This window comes from Contarinia nasturtii, unplaced genomic scaffold (assembly GCF_009176525.2).
Source record: "Contarinia nasturtii isolate CC-2019 unplaced genomic scaffold, AAFC_CNas_1.1 Cnas_scaffold_1182, whole genome shotgun sequence".
Classification (NCBI taxonomy): Eukaryota; Metazoa; Arthropoda; class Insecta; order Diptera; family Cecidomyiidae; genus Contarinia; species Contarinia nasturtii.
In genome coordinates, this window is record NW_022198526.1 from 1,291,602 (window position 1) to 1,315,602 (window position 24,001).

The window sequence follows — 24,001 nt, forward strand, 5'->3', positions numbered from 1 at the left end:
ATCAAATTTCTTAAAAGTCATTCTCATGCTATCTAACAGGTGTTTCAGAACTAGCTACAGATGCACCAAAAGATGTAACAACAGAAACTCTTCAGGAATTATCCACAAACAATAATCAAACCGAAGTTCCTGCGGTGTATATTTATTAATTTTTTTAAAATTAAGTTGCTCTTTGTTTGAAGTTGAGGCTTGGGGGTAGACACAAACTAGAAAAATAAAAAAACTAAGAACAATTAGGGCTTATTGGGTCCTGTTAGCAGTTTTAGACCCCGTGTCTCCCCCTTAGCGTATGCGATTTTAAAATAAAACAACCACCGTTTCGACTTCAAGTCGAATATAGCAAATGACTGCCATCCCTATGCCATTTATAATGAAAAAATATTTATAAATAAGAGGAATGTTTGGTGTGCATTGAACGGAGGTGGATATTTTTATTTGAAAATGAATAACATAGATAGGCATATTATTTGCCAAATACAGTTTGGTTAAATTCGAATCGGTGTTTGGTTTATTTATTAATTTATTTCATTCATCTGTTTTTATCATGAAGGTGTCAACTCAAACGCCTGAAGAGTCGTCCACTGCAACTGTCTATGTAGTAACCGTAACAGAAACCCCAGATGATGAAGACCCCTCCTACAGTATTTTATTGGACTTAGTTTCGACCGATAATGAAGTGAGCGTTAGTGAAATTAAGGCTCTACTCCAAGAAATACTAAAAGGCGGTAATAAGACGTATGCTAATCTTCTTATCAATCTTGCTGAAAAATATGAAATTCCATTTGAGCAAAGTAAAATGCCAGAAGACCTTTACAAGTATAATGCAGACTATTCAGGTGCTCTTGCAGCACTGGATGAAAAGAATGGATCACTTAAAATGGAAGGACTCCTTGAACTATTTGGAATTAAAATCCATAAGTAGATTTTGATTTAAAGCTGTACTGAGACCTTTTTTATTTCAGTCAAATAAAGCAAAAGTGATTTAAACAAATTTTCTTGAGGTTGTCCTTTTATTGAAATATTTTCTTTCATACGTAGTATTTATAAAGAAAACTGATGATTCCAGTACAATATACTTATACACCCTCCATTCCAAAAGTTCCGGAACTTTTTAAAAATAATAGATACCAGTGGCGCCACCTACTGGATTTTATATGCGTTAGAAAGGTGGAGTTCCCATTGACATTGTGTAAAAGTTTCGTAAAGATCGGATGTAACCATGTCAAGATATTGCGTCTTATTTTTTAGTATCTTTTGCTCTCGGTGACGATTATTGCATATAGTCAGATGTATAGAATCTCTAGGACATGAAATAGACAGTAAGTCACTTTTTCACGATATTTTATTTGCTCATTTTCAGTTATAATAATAATAATATAATAATCTTTATTCACCGCCAAAACTGGCTGAGTCATTTGAGTTTTTACCATTTTTTATACATTTGTTGGTGGGAAAAAGGTATGAATCAGTGATATACTATGGTAAACATCTGATCACCGTTAAAAACCACATCTTTTCAATAATAATCTTACGACCACATACGATATTCTAACGGTCACCCACACGGTCCACCAGCCCGGGTCAGTAGGTCGAATGAACACTCAGCCACCATCCCAGGCTGCACGGTAAAGGTAAATAGACCGAATGGGGCCGCCAAATTCGCAGCGGTCACTACGCCCCCCATGGCCAAAAGTTAAAATTACATATTTATAACAAATAAATGAATAAACAACATTAATAACAATATTTGTAAACAAAAAAACTAAAAGAAAAATTACAAAAAGTTTATGGTGTGTTGAGTAGAATTCGCCACACTCGTCACATCATCCCAAACTATGTAAAACGCGATGTTGCTACTTCGTTAATCGATCCCATATTGAGTTATGGTGATGTGATCACATATGGTTGGGGAGCTCATGGCTCTGCCAATCAACAAAATCGTATCTCAATAGCTGATAACGATAAAATCTGAATAATTAGTTTTTTTCTATCAATTTCTTGTCATTTATAAATTTGTAAACTGCTTGTTTTCCATTCTCGTGATCCATCTTTCATCATAAAATATTTATTTTATTATTATTTTTTATTATTTATTCAAAATTATCAATTATTTATTTTATTCTATTTTATTTTATTATTTATTATTTATTGAATTATTTATTTATTTATTTATTTAATTACTTATTCTTATTTTGTTATTTTTTTATCATTTTTAATTTATTTTATTTTATTATTTTATTTCCAAAATATATTTAAGATAATATTAAGTATTTCCTCTAATTCTCCTGAATTAGACCGGTTTTGCCATGGTTTTCCGGATCCAATATTGGTATTTATAGTAACCCGTAAATACCCTCCCTCCCCTATATTGTATCTATCTCTTTTTAAAAGTCCATGGGCGGAATTTATACCTTATTGGGCACATAGCCAGCATGTGTCTAGTTTACTAGACTCACACAATGGTATAAATTTAGGATTGGTAATAAATAAATAAATAAATAAAAATATTATGACGATATATTTCATATTTCAAAATGTTGAGCTTCTTTGTTTAAATAATTTTGTTTACTTTGCCAAAGCACCTTTTTTCCTCAATCATATTATTTCAGATGCTCAAAACAACACATCTTATTCAAATATGTACAATATTAAGATTTTACACTGATAAATTAGCTATACCTGTTCCATTACAAAACAAATAACCCATTTCTCAATTCAACTACCTACGTCAATTAGAATCATTAAAGACAACAAAACCGTGTAAAAATTGTATACTTTTATGGCGCAGATTTGTAATTTTATAATAGTTTTTAATCGCTGTTTGAAGTTTTTGAGAAAGAATGTACAAGGATCACTTTTTTGTGTATTTATAAACTAATTTTGTTGTTGAATTAAAGTTTTACAAAACATTTTTTAAAAAACAGGATATGCGTTATCAAGCCCAATTTTACAAAGATTGCTGCCGTTGGCCAATATAATGTATCTCTCTCCCCAATTCTGTCCTTTGGAGTTTTTAAATATAAAGCATTTTTTCTGATTTCCTTTCTCTATTCCGTATCCAACGATGAGAACAGCATGATCCGTTTCATAGTTATTGCACTCCGTATTTGAATAAATAAATTGCCCATAGAATCGGTAAAATTCTTTGTGTACACAAGAGAACCACGATTCGTGGCTCACGAATAATTCAATGGTACACCATTTTCCATTTACATTGACAGATATCATCTTGGGGTTACCCACGAACTCGATACTAGAAAAACTAGAACATTTTAGAAAGATGTCAAATGTACATGTCATATGGCGTTTTACTAGAAATATTAGAAAAAATTAGCACATATTAGAATCCGTGGTTTCCCCCTCGGATATCATTGTTATTGAATCTCTCTATGTTTAACGATCTCAATCTTTCTTGACTGAATAAAAATATTTTGGTAATTTTATATTTCTCGAAAATAAACTAATTTTATTACTAATATGTAAGTAATCATCTTCAAACAATAGTGACAATTTTTTTTTTGACCGAATTGTGCAATTTTAATTGACGACAATTTAAATTTCTCATTATTTTCTTCATACATTTGATACAATTTCCCATTTCATTTCAATGTCAGATTGATTACAAGTATCTAGTACGATACCAGTTTGGTTTTTTCGCATACACAAACTGCTTTCTCGATGCACTATCCAGTGTTTCTATAAAATTTAAAATAAATTTAGCTTTTTAGCTTGAATATATCATCGTCTTCTAAAATTGAATCGTTGCGGCGAACGAGTAGCTCTTATTTTTCTCCAAATAATACTGCAACATAAAGTTTTTTATGAATAGTTTATTTGTTGTATTACAACAAATAAACCGTGTGAAAAAAACTTCATGTTGCAGTATTATTTGGAGAAAAATAAGAGCTACTGTTTCGCCGCAACGATTTAATTAACCTCTTTGTTATAGTCCCACTGTTGATATTTGTCGTCTTCATTGCATGAAACTAAAACAACGGATTTCCCTTGAATTCCCACACATGACAATCTCCATGTCATCATTTGGCCATGAACAGTGAATGCGAAGAATTGTGCACCACCTTCACCTACAGATTTATATTTGAGGTATCTTATTGGTTATTGTTGTTGTGGAACATACTGTATCAGTTAATCAAATGAAAAAAATAAGTGAAGAAAACTTCTTATTCTAATACAAATTTAACGTGATTTAAAAAATAACATGCTAACGTTTTCGGAAACAATGTTTCCATCATCAGGTGAGCTATTAAGTTTTAAGTAGTTTTCTTCACTTATAGTATCTTATTAGTATTATAAATATAAATGATATTTTAATAATATAATACGGCGGAATCTTATTAAAGTATTTTAGTAGATATTTTATTAGTCGCATCTTATTATTCATTATCCTCACCATGGCATGTATACGGTATAAGTGCTTGTGATACTGTCATTGTGTATGCATCTAAACATATATTGTGCAATCCATTTCTTATCTAAAGCGGAAGATTTATTAAAATGATTCAATTATCGATTAACCGATGATTATCTCTGATTAGAAATATTTTCACACGCTAAATACAACGTAACGACGTAAAAGCGAAACATATTTAAAGAATGTCCGCACAAAAGCGAATGCAATAAATGTGTCTGATGAACTTTTATACTGATGTTGCGTTGTATTTAACTGCGCTACTGGTTAAAGGTATAGTTGAATGTTAGGAGAATAGTTGGCATAAATTTTTTAAATGACATTTCTTACAGTTCCCATTGTAATGAAAGGCTTTAACCATGCACTTTCTGGATAAATGTTCTCAAGGTACCATCGAAAACTTTTACATTGGAGTTTTTTTCTCAGATTTATTCGCTCTGTCAAATCACCCGTTGGAATACTCTTCCATTCTACATTTGGCACGTAAAATGTTAAAAAATAAAAAGAAAGTAGAACTGCTTGTAATTAATCTTACTTGGAAACGCTGCATAAATATAATCTTTGAAGTCGTCCATCCACACTTGAATGAAACGGTTGTTATTTCGAACTTTTATTTCATTTTTATTTCCATCAAACGAATAAGTTGACGATCGAAATAAATGTGCCACTCTAGAACAAGGCAATATCTCCAGTGATCCACCGCACATCCAAGTCTTTAAAATAATCAATTTATTCACAAAAATTCTATAAATTTCGAAAAATACATGCAAAATTGATATTTACTCTCACTGCCAATTCTAGGTTTTCTGTACCCCAGATGTCCTGAAAAAATATTTTTTTTATGAGAAAAACATCTTGAATTCGTTCTAAGACACTAACCATTCCTTCGTCGTATGAACCAATTTCGAAAAAGAATTCACGATCCATGGCAAAGGCACATCCAATGTGGGTTGGTGTTCGTATTGGAGCAGTTCTATCATGTTTCGTTCGAATAATTTCCCTTTGAGGAAGTGGAGACCTGCAACGAAACAATTATATTCGTTCTTGTTAATGAAACAACATTGTAGAAAAACATGAATTGACAAACTCACCAATCGAAAATCAAAGTCCAATGAATACCATTCATGTTGACCGGCAATGTCCTGTATTTCATGTCTTCAATTCCAATATTGTCTATAAGAGGTACAGCTACTACTGAACGATTCCAAGCGATTCGAGAGAGTAATGGAGGTAACCATCCATCTGTACATTCGATATGAGCGTCAAGAAAAACCAAAATATTCCCCTGTAACAATAAATCAATTTAAACATATAATTTAAGGAAAACTATAATTGTGTATTACTTTGGCCACATTGGCACCCTTCAGTCGAGCTCTTATCAATCCTTCTCGTTTTTCTGTGCGCATAATCTTAATATTGGCCGGAAGTGTTTTAACATAATCGTCAAGAGGCTGTTTAAGATGTGTCCAAGTGCTAGCATCATCCACTATAATTATTTCATCAATGAGTTCACGCGGCGAACGATCAATGATGCTCCAAACTGTGCGTAACAGTGTGGCCCATATCTCATTGTGCACAACAATTATCACAGTTGCTGTTGGTAATTTGTTTGGATAAATTAAGCTTCGACACTCAGGAAAACGATAGTCAGGCAAGGAGCGACGCATCGAAATTTTCTCAGATGCAAATGCATTATAATTATGCTCCTTACGAAGCTTTTTCATTAATTCTTTTTCATCAAGTCTTGGATAAAATGCACTTCCACCCTCACCACGATCAGAAGGATTTGATACATTCACCTTAATTGGCTCGTTCCATTCATGTAAATATTGTTGATCATACTGTTGTGGTATATTAAACGGCCAATTTGAATGGGAATTATTACGGGAACTGGGACGTAAATCATTATTGGAATAACGAGGTGCATTTCTCTAAAAAAAATCGAAAGTTCATTACTTTAGATTCAAATTGAAATCATTACCTGTTATAGCAGAATTACTTGTGCCAAAATGAGATAAAGTAAACCAATAATAACGATGCACAGCAAATTTTTTGTTGAAAATTTCTGTTTTCTCAAAATGAAAGCAGCCATAGGTTTTGTACTTAATAACATCATAATTTTACTTTAGAAATGAAATAAGTTAATTAATTAATTTATTATTGGAAAAATCAAACTGACTCAATTTATGCAGCTATTTTGACATTAAAGCATGAGATATATTCGCACATCTAGTCGTACATTGTGCTACGGGATTATTTTATAGGTGATAGCTCTGATTTCTCTGATTCAAACCTTTGAGCATTTTACATTCATGACTGCAGATATAGTCTCGAAATCTTAAAATGACGTGTGATGATTGACGCACAAGTTTTGAGAAAACATTTGTACAAATATAATATCACAAGTTTTAAATAAAAATTCGTTGTCATTTTCTCTCTACTGAATTCAGATCGATCAAGATAGAATCAATTAATTACTGAAATGTGTGAGATAGCATTAGATAGACTGATTTACGGGATAGGTCACATTTTACCTTACTTAGATAATTTTGTCATTGAATCTCATGAGTCATGTCCATTTAAAAAAATCTCTAGTTTGAACTCAATCAGATTTATTGACTGAATAAAAATTATTTGGTAATAATATATTTCTCAAAAATAAATTAATTCTATTTATAGCTAGCGATTTCATGAATGAACGTCTTTTGAACGATGTAATCATCCTTTACGCAATACGTGACGATATGTTTCAAATTTTGAAATTCAAAATGACGATATCCAGTACGAACCAGTTTTGTTTATTCACAGTCAAACACGTATCACTGGCGTTCTCACTGTATAATGAAACATTAAAATGTGTGTGAAATGTAAAGAAATTTAGATTTTTTTCCAGTAGAACTAGATGGCGCTAATAACTAAGCAAGTGCATACAAAAACTGCTTTTTCGATGCAATAGCTATTGTTCCTATAAGATTTCCGTACCAACCTCTTACGTATCAAATAGTGTTATAGATTTAGTGTTCTGATAGCCCTTAAAAAGGCTTTAAAAACATTTTATCTCATGGGGATTTACTTTGATCGCAATCCAAATTGCTTTTCGCTTAAACTATTGACAATAACGTGTACAGTGGATAAATAAACTATCGATCTATGATGACCGCGATTTGATGACCGCAAACGTGTATGCTCCGCATCAAGAAATTATACAATTGTCGAAAAGAGAGAGTTTGCGTGTTACTGCAAAAATGTCGGTGGTGTGCCGATACGTATATTTGGATCAAGTGAGAGAATTAGCATTCGATTGCATGCATCGTGTGTGTGTGTTAATGTTGAATTTATGTTGGCTATTGTAGTGTATGTTATGAGTTGTTGTCGTTTCTGGTGTAAATGCCATTGTCTTTGTTGGCTGAAAACATGCACAAAATCCATTTAAAGTTAGAGTCCGTACACACGAAGTACAAAATCGACGAGCTATGGAAATACGGCAGTCAAAACACACTAGCGAAAAATCATCAACCGCATTTTGATAATGTAAGTGTGTTGATAAATGAACCGAATTATCATAAACGTTTAACACAAGAAACATTGTATATTCTAAGCGAAAACAGATACAACGTAAGAACGGACACGCAACAGATATCAGCTGGCTAAATTGCATTATTAATTTTTGTTGTTTAAGTTAATTTATTATCACTACAGGTCGATAGTTTATTTATCTATTGCACACATTATTGTCGATATTTTAAGTGAAAAGCAATCTCCATGAGATAAAATGCCATTTTAAAGAGTCTCAAAATGGTAAATCTTTATACGTAAGATGTTGGAACGGAACTTTGTTTGTTATTTAAGTTTTTGTAATATATTATTTAGATTTCCCTGAAGATTGAATACAAAAATGTATTCGAAACGTCGAGAGAGTAAATAACTAAAGAACGTAAGGCCATTAGTCCAACAAAAATGAATATAATCTACGTGTTTTTTCCTATCAATTCAATTTAATTTAACCACGGCCATGTATCCAACAATGGACAATTTATCAAAATCTGTTACTTTGACATTCTATTAGAATCGAAAATAAAATCAGTAAGTTGATATTCAAGCGATTGCTTTAGCAGATGCTTTCATTCAGTTTGAAATCTCACGATTATTTAAAAATATGTCGGGCTGTACTATAGTAGTAATATTATATCTCGATAAATGAAAAAAAAAATGCTTTAATTTATTGAAAATTGTGGGTGATCGTATGAAGAACGACAATTATCTCTTACGCTATAGATGTATTTTATCGATGAACGACGACCTTCTTATGCACCTGACTTAAGTTCCCATTTAAATTTATTATCGAATGGGTTACAAGTATCAATTATAATCCTGTTTTCGTGTTTCGTCATGCAAAGGTTGCTTTCTCTGTGCACTATCCATTTTTCCTATAAATTTTGAAGTAAAAACTGTTATCAAGTTCATTTCTTGAAACAAAATGCGTCAATAGTCACACACCTCTTGCTTATAGTCCCAGAATTGAGACTTGTCGGTTTCAGAGCATTTAACCACAACAACTGATTTCTTATCAGAGCCAATCCCAACACATGGGTCTCGAAATGTCATAATTTGCCCAGAAGTGCTAAATGCAAAGAATTGCGCTCCACCAACATTATGACATGAATATGTCATTAAATTTTGTGATATTTTTATTGTGTATGCATCTAAGCACTTATTTTCCGCTACATTTTTTATCTATTATTGAAAAAAGAAAGATTAAAACGATACAAAGATTGGTTGGAGACTGGATTGTTCGAGTTTTGAGTAATAATCAATCCATAAAGCTCATTGCGTAAAACTTTTAATGATACTTAAGATAAGATTTCTATCTTACGCTTCCCATATTAATGAATTCTTTAAACCACGCGCTCTCGGGATAAATGTTTTCAAGGTACCAGCGAAAACTTTTGCAATTCAGTTGTTTTCTCAGATTTTTTCGTTGTGTCAAGTCACCTGGTGAAACACTTTTCGTTCCTATATAACAGTGACTATTGAATAAAAATGACCAGCTTTATGAAATACAATGAAACTAACTTGGATACGCAGCATAAATTCGATTTTTAAATTCATCCATCCACACTTCGATTAGACGATTATTGTTCCGCGTTTTTATCTGTTCGGCATTTCCATCAAACGAATAAGTTGACGATCGAAATAAATGTGCCACTCTAGAACAAGGCAATATCTCCAGTGATCCACCGCACATCCAAGTCTTTAATCAATCACAAAAAGTATATAGATTTCGAATGATTAATTGGTACGTATTCCAAAATATTATTCACCCTCCAAGCTAATTCAACGTTTTCGCTTCCCCAGATGTCCTAGAAACAACATTATTGTCAATTTAAAAAAAATGGCTCAGTCTTGAATCAATTCACAGACACTAACCATTCCTTCGTCGTATGAACCAATTTCGAAAAAGAATTCACGATCCATGGCAAAGGCACATCCAATGTGGGTTGGTGTTCGCAATGGAGCAGTTCTATCATGTTTCGTTCGAATAATTTCCCTCTCAGGAACTGGCATCCTTTAATGAAAAATAATGCGCTACTAAACGTGTGGTAAAATTTTAAAAAAAGGTTAACATACCAATCGAATATCAAAGACCAGTGAAGTCCGTTTATTTCTAGTGGAAATTTCTGGTATCCCATATTCTCCGTGCTAATCCCATCAATAAGAGGTACTGCCACAACCGAACGATCCCAAGCAATCCGGGAGAGTATTGGTTGCAGCCACCCTTCTGTACATTCAATATGGGCATCAAGAAAAATGAGAATATTTCCCTTGAAAAGAAAGAGATTTCTGCTTTGAAAGAAAGAAACTAATATTGACAATTTCAACATGTATGTGAATTACTTTCGCCATATTGGCACCCTTTATTCGCGCTCTTATTAATCCTTCTCGATTTTCTGTGCGCATAATCTTAATATTGGCCGGAAGGGTTTTAGCATAATCGTCAAGAGGCTGTTTAAGATGTGTCCAAGTGCTAGCATCATCCACAATAATTATTTCTTCAATAAGTTCACGCGGCGAACGATCAATGATGCTCCAAACTGTGCGTAACAGTGTGGCCCATATCTCATTGTGCACAACAATTATCACAGTTGCTGTTGGTAATTTTTTTGGATAAATTAAGCTTCGACATTCCGGAAATCGATAGTCGGGCAAAGAGCGACGTAACGACATTTTTTCCGATGCTAATACATTGTAGTGTTGTTCCTTTAAACGTTTTTCCATTATTGGTTTTTCATCACTCGTTGGAACAAAAGCAGTCCCATTTTCACCCCGACCTGAAGAAACTGATACGATCACTTTAGTTGGCTCGGTCCATTCACGTAAGTATATATAATCATAATTTTTGGATATTTTAAACATCCAATTTGAATGTAGACTTTTATCGTAAGAAACGGAAGAGCCATTTTTCTAAAACCATGCTAAAAATGATTAGTTTGGATTCACATTGGGAACTAACAAAATGTGCTGTATACCTTATAAGTAACTTGACTGATATTTGTTAAAGATAAATAAAGTAAAAATATTAGAATTAAGCATAACCAATTTCTTTTTGACACTTGCATTGCTCTTTTGAAGCAACCACGCGAATTTTTTACACTAAACAACATTACGATTTTGTCAGTATTATAAACGAAATAAAAAAAATGTCTTCTATATTGAAAAACTAGTCCCGTGAGAAAATAAGTTAGCTTACGTAGCTATTTTAAGACTGAATAGCATGATTTCTCGACATTATACATTTAAATGAATTTTTATCTTCTGATGATAAACTCATCTAACAACAGCTAACAAAAGATATTATGATAAAAAGTGTTTCGCAGATTTTTACGATAAAAAGATGTGTCTGATTTTACACAACTTCGACAGAAAACAATGATATATTTCACGTGCGTACAGTTCAAATTTATGATAAGGCGATATGAATGATAACCATTTTTGTTGGCTAGCAATAGAAGTTACCAAAATGTATTTAGTTAAATAAATAAAAAAAATCTTTATTCAAGTCTTTAAAAGCAAATCAAACTGTATACAAAAAAATTAAAATTTTAATTACGAATCCACAATTTTTGAAAAAATGAAATCACTTTTTGGGCCGTGGTGTTGCTATATGCGATACCAAAAGATGTTGTATATCATTTATTTTTTCAAGGTTATTGACGCCATAAAGTAATCGATGATCGGTGGTAAATTATCACTCTTAATTTCATACATTTTCTCATGAATTTGATTTAAATTCCCACTTCATGTGAATGTCAGATTGATAACAAGTATTGAGCACAATTTCAGTTTGAGTTTTTTTCATACACAATCCACTTTCTCGATGCACTAACCACTGTTCCTATAAAATTTAAAAATAAATTTAGCTTTTAAGCTTAAATTGTTTACCGTCTTTTAAAATTAACCTCTTTGTCATAGTTCCATAGTTGATATTTATCGTCTTCATTGCACGAAACTAAAACAACGGATTTTCTATAAACACCAACACATGACTCTCTGTATGTTATGATTTGGCCATGAACAGTGAATGCGAAAAATTGAGCGCCACCATCACCTGCAGATTTACATTTTAGGTGTCTTATTAGTATAGTAGTATTGGAATGAAAATCTTACTTCCAAGACTTTCATTTTTCGAACATGAAAATTTCAAATATGCCAAAGAAATAAGATTTTATTTGATTAATAAAAAAAAGATACGGAGGCAATAACAGATCTTACTACCCGCAATACCAGTGTTAGTCGCATCTTATTATTCATTATGTGGCATAATTGAAATGTCCGTGTTTGTTATAGCTACAAATCTGTATCCTCACCATGGCATGTATACGGTATAAGTGCTTGTGATATTTTCATTGTGTATGCATCTAAACATTTATTGTCCAATCCATTTCTTATCTAAACCGGAAGATAGATTAAAATGATAGGTTGAATGAACAGATAATTAAGCAAATAATTGGCATAAAGCAAATAACATTTCTTACACTTCCCATCGCAATGAACATTTTTAACCATACACTCTCTGGATAAATGTTCTCAAGATACCATCGAAAACTTTTACATCGTAGTTGTTTTCTCAGATTTATTCGCTCTGTCAAATCACCTGCTGGAATACGCTTCCATGCTATCCATCGTACATAAAAAATAGTAATGTTACAAAATAAGAATCCTCGATTTGCTTGTAATCTTACATGGGTACGCAGCATAAATATGATCTTTGAAGTCGTCCATCCACACTTGAATGAAACGGTTGTTATTTCGAACTTTTATTTCATTTTCATTTCCATCAAATGAATAAGTTGACGATCGAAATAAATGTGCCACTCTAGAACAAGGCAATATCTCCAGTGATCCACCGCACATCCAAGTCTTTAAAATAATCAATTTAATCACAAAAATTCTATAAATTTCGAAAAATACATGCAAAATTGATATTTACTCTCACTGCCAATTCTAGGTTTTCTGTACCCCAGATGTCCTGAAAAAACATTTTTTTTTTATGAGAAAAACATCTTGAATTCGTTCTGAGACACTAACCATTCCTTCGTCGTATGAACCAATTTCGAAAAAGAATTCACGATCCATGGCAAAGGCACATCCAATGTGGGTTGGTGTTCGTATTGGAGCAGTTCTATCATATTTCGTTCGAATAATTTCCCTTTGTGGAAGTGGAGACCTGCAACGAAACAATTATATTCGTTCTTGTTAATGAAACAACATTGTAGAAAAAGATGAATTGACAAACTCACCAATCGAAAATCAAAGACCAATGAAGACCATTCATGTCAACCGCCAATGCTGTGTATTTCATATCTTCAACTCCAATATCATCTATAAGAGGTACTGCTACTACTGACCGATTCCAAGCGATTCGAGAGAGTATTGGAGGTAACCATCCATCTGTACATTCGATGTGAGCGTCAAGAAATATCAAAATATTTCCCTTGAAAAGAGAGAGATTTCTGCTTTGAAAGAAAGAAACTACAATAGTATTGACAATTTCAAAATGTTTGTGAATTACTTTGGCCACATTTGCACCCTTCAGTCGAGCTCTTATCAATCCTTCTCGTTTTTCTGTGCGCATAATCTTAATATTGGCCGGAAGTGTTTTAACATAATCGTCAAGAGGCTGTTTAAGATGTGTCCAAGTGCTAGCATCATCCACTATAATTATTTCATCAATAAGTTCACGCGGCGAACGATCAATGATACTCCAAACTGTGCGTAACAGTGTGGCCCATATCTCATTGTGCACAACAATTATCACAGTTGCTGTTGGTAATTTGTTTGGATAAATTAAACTTCGACACTCAGGAAAACGATAGTCGGGCAAGGAGCGTCGCATCGAAATTTTCTCAGATGCAAATGCATTATAATTATGCTCCTTACGAAGCTTTTTCATTAATTCTTTTTCGTCATGTCTTGGATAAAATGCACTTCCACCTTCACCACGATCAGAAGGATTTGATACATTCACCTTAATTGGCTCGGTCCATTCATGTAAATATTGTTGATCATATTGTTGTGGTATTTTAAAAGGCCAATTCGAATATAAAATTTCCTCGTACGAAGCATTACGAATTTGATAGCTCTGTAATCGATTCTGTAAATCATTAATTCTACTCTCGCCTGAAACTCGATTTGAAATACCTGAAACTTATATTTTATGCTTTGAAATTTCTGTGTGAAGAAATAAACTAAGCAGAATAAAATAAAAATTATCCATATTTTCTTTTTCGGATGTACTCCTTTTTTAAAACAACCACGAAATAACATGATTGAGATTTATCAGCTAAATGTTATTAATATGTTAAGTTAATTGAAATAATCAACACGTCCAATTTGATATGAGGCGAATGTGAAACAAATACACATTATATTATATTATTTTATTTTGATTCAAAATGTTAAAACTCTTTAGTTCATCTTTAGTTGATTGTTCAACTTTGGCAGGTATTTCAAGACTACTGTCACCATCGGCGAATTATAAGATTATTCTCGATGTATTATAGTCTAAAAATTTGCACAGACCCCAGTGATTACAACAAATCAATTGAATACCAATATATTTATGATGATACGCGGACCAAATAGACATGATATTGGTATGAAAGTTTCAAAACGTATATTTTGATCGATATAGGCCATTTATTATTGCATCAATATATGAAGTTTGTTTGTGTGTATGAATCACACATTATTTGAGTATGAATAATCTGATAATGCTTATCAATAAAAATTCTTTCAAACAAATGGAAAAAGAGTGTCAAAAAGAGTTTTTTTTTTGAGATATGAACATTGGGTAATTTACAACATTTCATTCTTATGAACGAATATAAACATTGAAATCAATATATGTTTAATTGTCAGATGTTTGAAGATATGACTAGTAGTCATTGACTATTATCGACTCGACAACAGGTTTTTATTGATGTTTTATGTTTTTTGTCAATCGCAAAGCAATGCCATTTACGTTGTTCTTTAATCATCATTCAATGATTACTTTCTGAAAATGTATAGAATATGTCAAGTTTTACTAGGGAAATTTCTACCTACTTATTTGCACTCCATTATTGAACGATTCCATTACGACATAAGATTATTGGAACATTTTTTACAGCATTTGATAATCAAGACTTAATTCTATTCACAATTCATAAACTGGCATAATTTTAACAAATGTGTCACATTTTTTCGAACCTTCGAATTAAAGGTAAGACGGACATTTGCCCGTAGCTAACCTTATTAAGGTCCGCAATTTACGGAAAGTCCGAATCGTTCTCGGATTTCCGAACGTACTGTTACTAATTGAATTATCATGGACATCGAACAAAAAAAATCGATAAGAGCTAGTCATGGTTATCTAATAGTTAAACTCATTTTTAATTTATAGTAAAAATACGTTGTACAATGTACATGTACATAAAAATATTGATAATTTTTATCAGAGCCATTTATCAGCTACCTAAATATCGGATGATATTCTCAGACGATGGTACTCATTCTCTGAGTGCGTTGAATACAACGCAACATCAGTACAAAAGTTAGCGGATAATGACTGTGTTTTTTATTCTTTCTTGTGTGGATTTTCTTCGATTCTGTGTTGCTGTTTCGTAATTTCGTTGTATTTAATGCGCTCAGCTGTTGAGCACTGGTGTCTGAAAATATCAGTGGACATTCAAATAGCTGATACACTGTTCTGATTTTAAATGTCACATCTCAATATTTCGGCATATTTTATTTGCGGCAACAAATGTATCAACGATTATTGTTCAAGAACAAACACTCAAGAATGACCCGACACAATATCAGTTTCTTCTGATCAAATTCGTACCGACCAGTTAGTTTCCGCACTACAAATTAGTCATATATTGAAATATGCATTTTTTTCATGTCATATTGGTTGAATCGATTTGTGATTTCATGTGTAGAATATTAACCATGAATGAATGCAAAAGTATACTAATAAGCCTACTAAAAGAATATATAAAAGGTGGAAATGACTTGTTTAATTTAGTATTGAGATCATCATGTATTCGATAAAAGTTAAACAATTTTTAGTATTTACTATAAATTTATTTTTATATTTCGCTGCAAATGCTCACCCAATCGAAGAAAATGTGCAAAAATCAAATCAAACAAATGGAAAGTCGCATATTATTGGAATTTACCATAATAAATAATCGGTGTATAAGAATGTCATTTTACTTTTAATTTTAGAGGAATATGGAAAGTACTTTCAAGGTGATATTAAACTGACCACGAGACAGGAGGTTGCTTTAAGATATTCTTTTCGAAACGGATTGATTGATTCAAATTTCCGTTGGCCAAACAAAACTCTAATTTATGCATTTGACCCGAAGATGCATGGGAATGAAAGTGTCGTCAAAGACGCAATGAGCGAAATCGAGTCAGTATCATGCATTGCATTTAAGCAAAGAAACGATGAAGATGGCTATGTTTATTTCACAGTAAGTCTAATGAATAATTGTAACGATACTAAGACATTTTTAGATTTTACAAGTGTTATATTTGCATCCATAGTCTAGTGATTTCGGATGTTATACCTACTTGGGCTATCAGGGCGATCAACAAGTGTTGAATTTGGGAGACGGTTGCATGTACAAAGGAACTATAATGCATGAAATATTACACGGCAAGTTTTTTGGTTTCCAAGGTTAACGAAAATAAATTTGAATAAATAGTCATTTGTAGCTCTTGGATTTTTACACATGCAAAGCGCATATGATCGAGACGATTACATTGAAATTATTTGGGATAATATGATGCCTGGATTAGAAGCACAATTTGAAAAGTCTGGCTCCAACATTATTTCACACTTTGCCGGTGGTTACGATTATAAAAGTATAATGCACTATGGCGGAGCTGCATTCTCAAAAAATGGCAAACTAACTATTAAAACTAAAGTATGCGTTTTGTTCATTTTCAAAATTGTGTGAATACACTTATTTTTTCTTTAACTTTAAATAAGGACCCGAATCAACAAACATTTATTGGAAATAGAAACGGAATGAGTGACGAGGATATCCATAAATTGAATATAATGTATAATTGCTATTGATTTTATTGACTCGCAAAAATTGCGAGTATTTAAAGCATTTTTTTAATTGAAATCATTTTTCTATATATGAGATTCATTTAAATGAATTTGTAAAATATAAAAAAAATTGGATTTTTTTTAAAATAAAATAACTATATTTTGCATTTGAAAATTATAAACAACATTATATGATATAATAAATTAATTGAAATAATCAGCTATAGTTCAATTTGATTTTGGGATTAAAGGAACAGATATACATTTTTATTTTATTTTGATTAAACTTTAATGACATATACTTCTATTATGTACGAATTTCGGGTAAAAAATTTCCGAAATCGACCGGAATTTGACTACCCATCCAATCTATAGATTAGTTACTAAATGTTCATCATTTTCCTGAATCAAACTTTTTTCGGATGGTAATTTATGGTGTAGCCAAGTTGATTTAAAAATCCATTTAGTATGAATATCAGTCGAATTGCAATTTCCTATTATTACGTCATATTCATTATTCCGCATACATAATCCACTTTCTCTATGCACAATCCATTGTTTCTGTTGCATAACGAAATGAAATTATATCATTTTAAATTAATGCTTTTTAAATACAATGTGTATACCATTTGATTGAAATCCCACAGCTGTGTTTTATCTTCTTCACATCGAACTAAAATAACCGTTTTATTTTTTATGCCAACACAAATATTTTCCCTCGTCACGATATGACCCGATTTGGCGAATGCAAAAAATTGATTTGAACCTATCAACGAAAGGTAATTTTACTCATCAAATTCACAAGCTCAACGCTATTCGAATAACATGATTATTGTGTCAAAAATATTCTATCTAAGTAACCAGATTAGAACTGATTATCACTTACCCACTCCATGACAAGGAAACAATTTTAGTACGTTATTTAGGGATGTTGTATAAATGTCTAAACACCATTTTTTTTCCACATTTTTCATCTATAAATATTATTTAAAATATCGATTTTACTCTTCAGAAATATATATTCAGCTCTTTTCTTACTTCTCCCATCATAAGGTACTCTTTTAATAAAGTACTTTCCGGATATATATTATTAAGGTACCATTGAAAATTCTTGCATTTTAAACGCTTTTTCAAATCGAATCGCTCCGTTAGATTTCCAGCGGATACCTTTCTTACCTCTGAAAATAAACAGTAATCATTCATATTATCATTGATTTAAAACGATTACACACTCTCGCACACGAAATAGTAGAGCATTTAGCGGTTTGCTTTAAATCAAAAATTATTTTTTTTATTTCCGAAATATACCTGGATATGCCGCATAGAATAATTCTTTGAAATCATCCATCCAAACTTCAACAACACGTTTACTGTTTCGATTCGTTATTGTGTCTCTGTTACCATCAAATGAATACGTTGATTGTCGATATAAATGTGCAACGCGAGAACAAGGTACCGCTTCAAGTGCACCACCACATAACCAAACCTAAAATGATCACATGTAAGAACTATCAAAATATCGATTTGGTTTTTCTTACCCGAAATGCCAATTCAACGTTTTCGCTTCCCCAGATATCCTGAAAACAACATTATTGTAATATTTCATTGGCTCATGGCCAGTATTGAATTCGTTCCAAGACACTTACCATTCCTTCGTCATATGAACCAATTTCGAAAAAGAATTCCCGATCAATTGAAAAAGCGCATCCAACATGTGTGGGGGTGCGAATTGGAGCGGTTGGATCATTGTTTGTCCTTTTCAATTCCCTCTGAGGAATATACATCCAATGAAAAATAAGATTCCATCGCAAGGTGTTGATTTGCAATTCTTTGGCAGCACTGTATCTCATGTTATCGGAAATGATTGCATCGATAAGTGGAACAACCACAACAGAACGATCGTTAGCGATCCGCGAGAGAATTGGTTGTAACCAACCCTCAGTGCATTCCATGTGAGCGTCCAAGAAGGTCAGAATATTGCCCTAAAAGATAATTCATCACATAAAAAATAAATCAATTGAAAAGAAAATATCGTCACCTTTGCATTATTGGCACCAATCAATCGAGCTCGTATCAATCCTTCTCGTTTTTTTGTTCGAATAATCTTAACATTGGCCGGGAGTGTTGCAACGTAGTCGTCTAATGGTTGTTTAAGATGTGACCATTTACTGTCATCGTCCACTAAAATTATTTCTTCGATAAGTTCACGGGGGGAACGATCAATAATACTCCAAATAGTTCGTAGTAAAGTCGACCATATTTCGTTATGAATCACTACAATCACGCTTGTGGTTGGCAGTTTGTCGGGATAAACTAAGCTTCGGCATTCGGGAAATCGGTAGTCAGGTAAAGATCGTCGTGATGAAATTTTATCGGATGCAAATGCATTGAAATTATATTGATCTTTAAGCTGTTTCATTAATTCTATTTCATCATTTGCTGGCAAATATGCAGCTCCATTTTCTCCAGGTGCCAATGGATTCGATACATTCAATCGCATCGGTTCAGTCCACTTACGAACAAGTGCCTGATCATAATTTCTTGTTATTTTAAATGTCCAATTTGACCGTAAATTGTCTTCATAATAATTTGGAATTTGGAATTTCTGGAATGGCAGATTCGTATGAAGCGAAAATTAACGGAAAACAAAATATCAAAAACATTGTTTACCTTTTGTGATTTGGTTTGAACATCTGTGTTTATTTGGTATGTACTGGTTGTGTGATTTGTTTTTGGGTTCTGTTTCAAATTCTTATCATCTTTCGATTCATTTTTACCGATTTCAATGCTCATGCTTACGGTACCCACAATTTGTTGTATTTTTTCAAAATTACTACTTTTGCTCGGCTTCAATTTTTTTGAATGTTGTTTTTTGGATGAAGTTGATGTTTTTGAATCCACTTGATTTCGACTTAGTCGACTTATGAATTTTTTCACATCATTTTTTTTTTCAAAATGTTCATTCTCCTGTGCCTCTTGTAAAATTGAGGGTTTTTTCAATGATTTTGGATGTTTAAACACATATTCTTCATTCCGAGATTTATGAAAGACGGTGTTATCATGTGAAAATGGTGTTTCTTCATGTGCAAATTTTGTTGGTAATTCTCTATTTAGAATAGCAAAAAGAATTATGCACATTAATCCAAACGAGAATAGAACGACCACAATAAGTCTCCAAAATCGCTTAAAGATGTGCACTGCCATTTTCAGCACGAGAAAAAATGATGCTTTTTGTACGTTCAACGCTAAAGAACTTTCATAACTCTGACCCTTCCATGTCTCGGAACCTATCAACAAAAAATAATTTTACTCACTAAATTCACAAGTTCAATGCTGCTCGATTAACACCATTACTGTGTTTTTATTTTGAAATGTAAAAACAAACGTTCAATCTAAGTAACCAGACTAGAACTGATCGCTACAAATTCTATCTATTATCACAATAGAAGGTAATTAACATTACATTTCGAAAAAACACACTTTTCTGTACAAAATTTACCTTTTATAGTTTGGATATGCATAATTAACTGAACTAATGTCGGTGATCATGTGCCAATGGCAACGGCATCGATGTGAATATTAATCAGAGAATCAAAACCGAAACACTTTGGATTATTCATGAAGACAATACAGTTATTCACATCTGTGTAAATAATATCCGTTGCATAAATTACGGCACATTTCTACAGTTTACATTGATATTTATAAAATAGATTAGGTGTTATTTACAAAACAGATTTCAATTTTAAGTAAATACAATAACGAAACGTCAACTAATTGAATAAATACAGTATTTGGCAACACTTTTATTGAATACTACAATATAACATTTAGGCATTTTTTCTACACCGATTAAAAAACGGAATTTTTCTACGTCAGTGTCTTTTTTTTTCAGTTGGTTGAATTCAATTCCCAATTTATATCTTTGTCGCTTTTTTCACAATTTGCCAATACCTAAGGGGAAAATCACAAAAGAAAAGAATCGAATTAATTTAAAACAATCGACAAATAATCGTAAAACAATCAATAATAATTAATAGGCAATTTTTAAGTGATTTGCCCCTAGCCAATACCGCTTTGGACATTTCATTTTTTAGACAAAGTCCGGTTTCTATATGAATAATCCACTGATTCTGAAATTCATAAAATTGAAGAAAAAAACATCAGCTCATTCAAACATGTTTTTTAAAGCGAATAAGCAAAGAATACTTTTTTTTCATAGCTCCATAGTTGTGTTGGATGTTGAGAACATTCAACCAAAATCACCGAAATTTTGTCATCAGATACACCAACGCAAAGTTCTTCTGCCGTTATAATTTGTCCGTTTTTCTCAAATGCAAAAAACTGATTTGCCCCGGAATGATGACAACCAAATAAAGCCAATTGCTCTTTTTCTCTTGCCTTATATAGGTCCAAACACGTTTTATCCGCAACACTCACTACCTAAAAATCCGTAAACGAATTTTCAAAGGATCCGATTTCAAAAAGGGCAATTTAGCTTACTTCACCAAAAAATACATAGTCCTTCAACCAATTGCTCTCTGGATACACATGCTCAAGATACCATCGAAAACTTTTACATTTAAAACGGCTCTTTAGGGCGATCCTATCAGTTAAGTTTCCCGGCTGAACTCCTTTCGATTCTACATTGACAAAATGAAAATCAAAGTTTGACCAGGCATATTTCTATATTCAATAGATTTGACAGGAGACCATACTTGGATTAGCTGCATAGAAAAGTTGCTTGAAATCGTCCATCCAGACTTCAACAAGACGCACATTATTTCGTGCTTTTATAACTGTCGCATCGCCATCAAATCCATAGTTTGAAATTCTAAATAGGTGTCCAACACGAGAGCACGGCAATATCTCCAGTGATCCACCACATTGCCACACCTAAAAGTTCATTCATGAAAATGTGATCCAAAAGTTTCAACTGGAATATCTTACGCGTAATGCCATTTCTAAGTTCTCTGATCCCCAAATATTCATCATACTGTCATATGAACCAATTTCAAAGAAAAACTCACGATCCACTGCAAAAGAGCATCCGATGTGAGTTGGCGTTCGTAGCGGGGCCGTTCGATCGAAATTTGTACGTATTCGTTCTCTTTGAGGAACACTCATGCTAAAGAAAAATTGCATAAATATTTCCAATAGATGGTTTTCACATTTATTTAAATTTCAAATATACTTAGTGAATATCAAATGCCATCGAAAACCATTTATGCCAAGCGAAGCAGAGTATGGGGAATAGGACATGTCATATGCAGATATTCGATCGATAACTGGAACAGCGACCACTGAACGATCCGATGCGATACGAGAGAGAATTGGTTGTAACCACCCTTCAGTACATTCAATATGCGAGTCGAAAAATGTCAACACCTCTCCCTGAAAATTACTCGATGCATTAATTTGGTTATGTGTACATTTATGCGTCCAAATATACTCTTCCATACTTTGGCTTCTTTGGCACCAATCAATCGCGATCGTATTAAACCTTCTCGTCTCGCGTTGTGAATAATTTTAATGTTAATCGACAGATGCGTAAAATTGCCATGAATTTTATGCGTTAAGTTTTTGTCGGAACTGAAGTCATCAACTAAAATAATCTCTTTTAGTAATTCCCTTGGAGATCTATCAATAATGCTCCATATAGTTCGTAGTAAAGTGCTAATATCTTCGTTGTGAAAAATAATAATGATGCTGGTGGTCGGTAGTTTTTCTGGATACACCAAGGGATGACATTCTGGAAACCTAAGATCTGGTAAACTTCGACGCACCGAAATCATTTGAGATGCAAGTAAATTATAATTATGTTTATCCCAAAGCTGTTTCATTAATGGCTTCTGAGCATCTGACAATACGAATGCGGATCCATTTTCCCCTTGCGAACCAAGCTCTCGCTTAGTACGTACTTTGCTCCATTTATGCAATTTCGAGTGGTCGTAATGTTTCAATATTTTGAAATTCCATTCCGTTCGCAAACCATCGTCATAGTAAATGGGTCGTCTTTCGTGCTAAAAAAAAAACAAATAAGAACCAAAATGCTGTGAAGTATCTTAACAGACCTGTTTTTCGATTTTGTGTTGAATTAATTGGTCATGGTGGAAAGATTTTAATAGCAACACTGCGCACACAACTCCAAAGAGAATCCAAACGATTGTTTTTATCTTCAACAACTTTCGAATTAGAATAAAAATGCTTAAAGTTAAAAGTCCAGGAAACTGATTTTGTTGATTCTCTATATTTGATTCACCTATTTCTATATTCATTTTTTTAAATAATAATCTTTGGAGCCAAAAACACACAATGAATGAATGATTGATTCAAGTAGTCTGCATATAAGCTACTTGCTCTAATGAGATATTCGGCAAAACGTACAGTAATTTTCACATAGTTATTGTTCATTTCACCGGTTTATTTGGATTTCTCACAGTGTTATTAGGTTCAATCTACGTCAAATGTATGACAAAAATATATTTAAACAATAATTAATCAATACCTTTTTCTAATATGTTTATCGTTCATACTGGATAAACCAAAATGTTTCAATAAACACGTTCACCTAAAATACACCTTAAATTCACATCAGTTTATTACAGACAATATATTTAGCTGCCGTCATCTGGATATTACAGCTCATCTGGATATCGTCAGCAGATGATACGAAGTGAAAACAATGGAAGTGATTGTTATAGGTATATAAGCTTGTTATATACTGGTATTACTATAACAATCACTTCTATTGTTTTCAATTCGTATCATCTGCTGACGGCATCCAGATGAGCTGAAATATCCAGATGACGGCAGCTAAATATATTGTCTGGTTTATTAGCACAGCTGTTGAATAAACTCAACAAAATGACAAAAGACTTTTGAATATGTCTCTAAAAGATTTATTCAGAATGTTCCAATCGCTTTTGATAAATACATATTAAAGTGCTTAATTTATGCAAACA

At 32.6% G+C, this 24,001-nt stretch overlaps 7 protein-coding genes across 9 annotated transcripts in view; 2 read left to right on the plus strand and 5 right to left on the minus strand.

Moving 5' to 3' along the window:
- The window catches only part of LOC116344883, a 4,419-nt gene extending 3,428 nt beyond the window's left edge, over positions 1–991 (plus strand). For both annotated transcript variants that reach the window (XM_031773723.1, XM_031773724.1), the window contains 2 exons: positions 40–134; positions 551–991. In XM_031773723.1, the coding sequence (XP_031629583.1) occupies positions 40–134; positions 551–922 (467 nt within the window). In that variant the 3' untranslated portion in view covers positions 923–991. The remainder of the gene's footprint in view (positions 1–39; positions 135–550) is intronic.
- Positions 992–3,046: 2,055 nt separating this feature from the next.
- On the minus strand, positions 3,047–6,534 carry LOC116344887 (polypeptide N-acetylgalactosaminyltransferase 1-like). The gene is made up of 10 exons (XM_031773728.1): positions 6,429–6,534; positions 5,773–6,360; positions 5,521–5,714; positions 5,309–5,447; positions 5,213–5,251; positions 4,965–5,142; positions 4,760–4,899; positions 4,412–4,493; positions 3,937–4,085; positions 3,047–3,696 (listed from the first exon to the last, which is right to left on the minus strand). The coding sequence occupies exons 1-10, from the start codon at positions 6,519–6,521 to the stop codon at positions 3,574–3,576; spliced, it is 1,725 nt and encodes a 574-aa protein (XP_031629588.1). The 5' UTR covers positions 6,522–6,534; the 3' UTR covers positions 3,047–3,573.
- Positions 6,535–7,024: 490 nt separating this feature from the next.
- Positions 7,025–11,124, minus strand: LOC116344886 (polypeptide N-acetylgalactosaminyltransferase 1-like). The gene is made up of 9 exons (XM_031773727.1): positions 10,957–11,124; positions 10,325–10,891; positions 10,058–10,251; positions 9,857–9,995; positions 9,751–9,789; positions 9,503–9,680; positions 9,303–9,442; positions 8,927–9,163; positions 7,025–8,856 (listed from the first exon to the last, which is right to left on the minus strand). Exons 1-9 carry the CDS (start codon positions 11,089–11,091, stop codon positions 8,734–8,736), a joined length of 1,752 nt encoding a protein of 583 aa, XP_031629587.1. The 5' UTR covers positions 11,092–11,124; the 3' UTR covers positions 7,025–8,733.
- Positions 11,125–11,495: 371 nt separating this feature from the next.
- On the minus strand, positions 11,496–15,065 carry LOC116344924 (polypeptide N-acetylgalactosaminyltransferase 13-like). Its single transcript, XM_031773785.1, has 10 exons — positions 15,035–15,065; positions 13,500–14,128; positions 13,228–13,421; positions 13,016–13,154; positions 12,918–12,956; positions 12,670–12,847; positions 12,463–12,602; positions 12,295–12,376; positions 11,887–12,035; positions 11,496–11,822 (listed from the first exon to the last, which is right to left on the minus strand). Exons 1-10 carry the CDS (start codon positions 15,063–15,065, stop codon positions 11,700–11,702), a joined length of 1,704 nt encoding a protein of 567 aa, XP_031629645.1. The 3' UTR covers positions 11,496–11,699.
- Positions 15,066–15,678: 613 nt separating this feature from the next.
- On the plus strand, positions 15,679–17,073 carry LOC116344837 (zinc metalloproteinase nas-13-like). The gene is made up of 6 exons (XM_031773625.1): positions 15,679–15,818; positions 16,094–16,123; positions 16,199–16,449; positions 16,523–16,634; positions 16,694–16,905; positions 16,971–17,073. Exons 3-6 carry the CDS (start codon positions 16,342–16,344, stop codon positions 17,058–17,060), a joined length of 522 nt encoding a protein of 173 aa, XP_031629485.1. The 5' UTR covers positions 15,679–15,818; positions 16,094–16,123; positions 16,199–16,341; the 3' UTR covers positions 17,061–17,073.
- A 195-nt stretch (positions 17,074–17,268) lies between these two features.
- LOC116344785 (polypeptide N-acetylgalactosaminyltransferase 13-like) lies at positions 17,269–20,602 on the minus strand. Its single transcript, XM_031773525.1, has 10 exons — positions 20,536–20,602; positions 19,707–20,323; positions 19,075–19,641; positions 18,683–19,018; positions 18,575–18,613; positions 18,345–18,522; positions 18,075–18,214; positions 17,923–18,010; positions 17,663–17,802; positions 17,269–17,597 (listed from the first exon to the last, which is right to left on the minus strand). The coding sequence occupies exons 1-10, from the start codon at positions 20,555–20,557 to the stop codon at positions 17,406–17,408; spliced, it is 2,319 nt and encodes a 772-aa protein (XP_031629385.1). The 5' UTR covers positions 20,558–20,602; the 3' UTR covers positions 17,269–17,405.
- Positions 20,603–20,813: 211 nt separating this feature from the next.
- On the minus strand, positions 20,814–23,474 carry LOC116344825 (polypeptide N-acetylgalactosaminyltransferase 5-like). Of its 2 annotated transcripts, XM_031773603.1 has the most exons (10): positions 23,424–23,474; positions 23,111–23,221; positions 22,499–23,059; positions 22,231–22,430; positions 21,987–22,164; positions 21,755–21,932; positions 21,540–21,679; positions 21,246–21,479; positions 21,110–21,169; positions 20,814–20,990 (listed from the first exon to the last, which is right to left on the minus strand). In XM_031773603.1, the coding sequence occupies exons 1-10, from the start codon at positions 23,448–23,450 to the stop codon at positions 20,928–20,930; spliced, it is 1,752 nt and encodes a 583-aa protein (XP_031629463.1). In that variant the 5' UTR covers positions 23,451–23,474; the 3' UTR covers positions 20,814–20,927. The 2 variants fall into 2 exon arrangements, with proteins under 2 accessions (XP_031629463.1, XP_031629462.1); XM_031773602.1 differs by lacking the exon at positions 23,424–23,474 and having other exon boundaries at positions 23,111–23,408.
- Between the last annotated feature and the right edge of the window lie 527 nt (positions 23,475–24,001).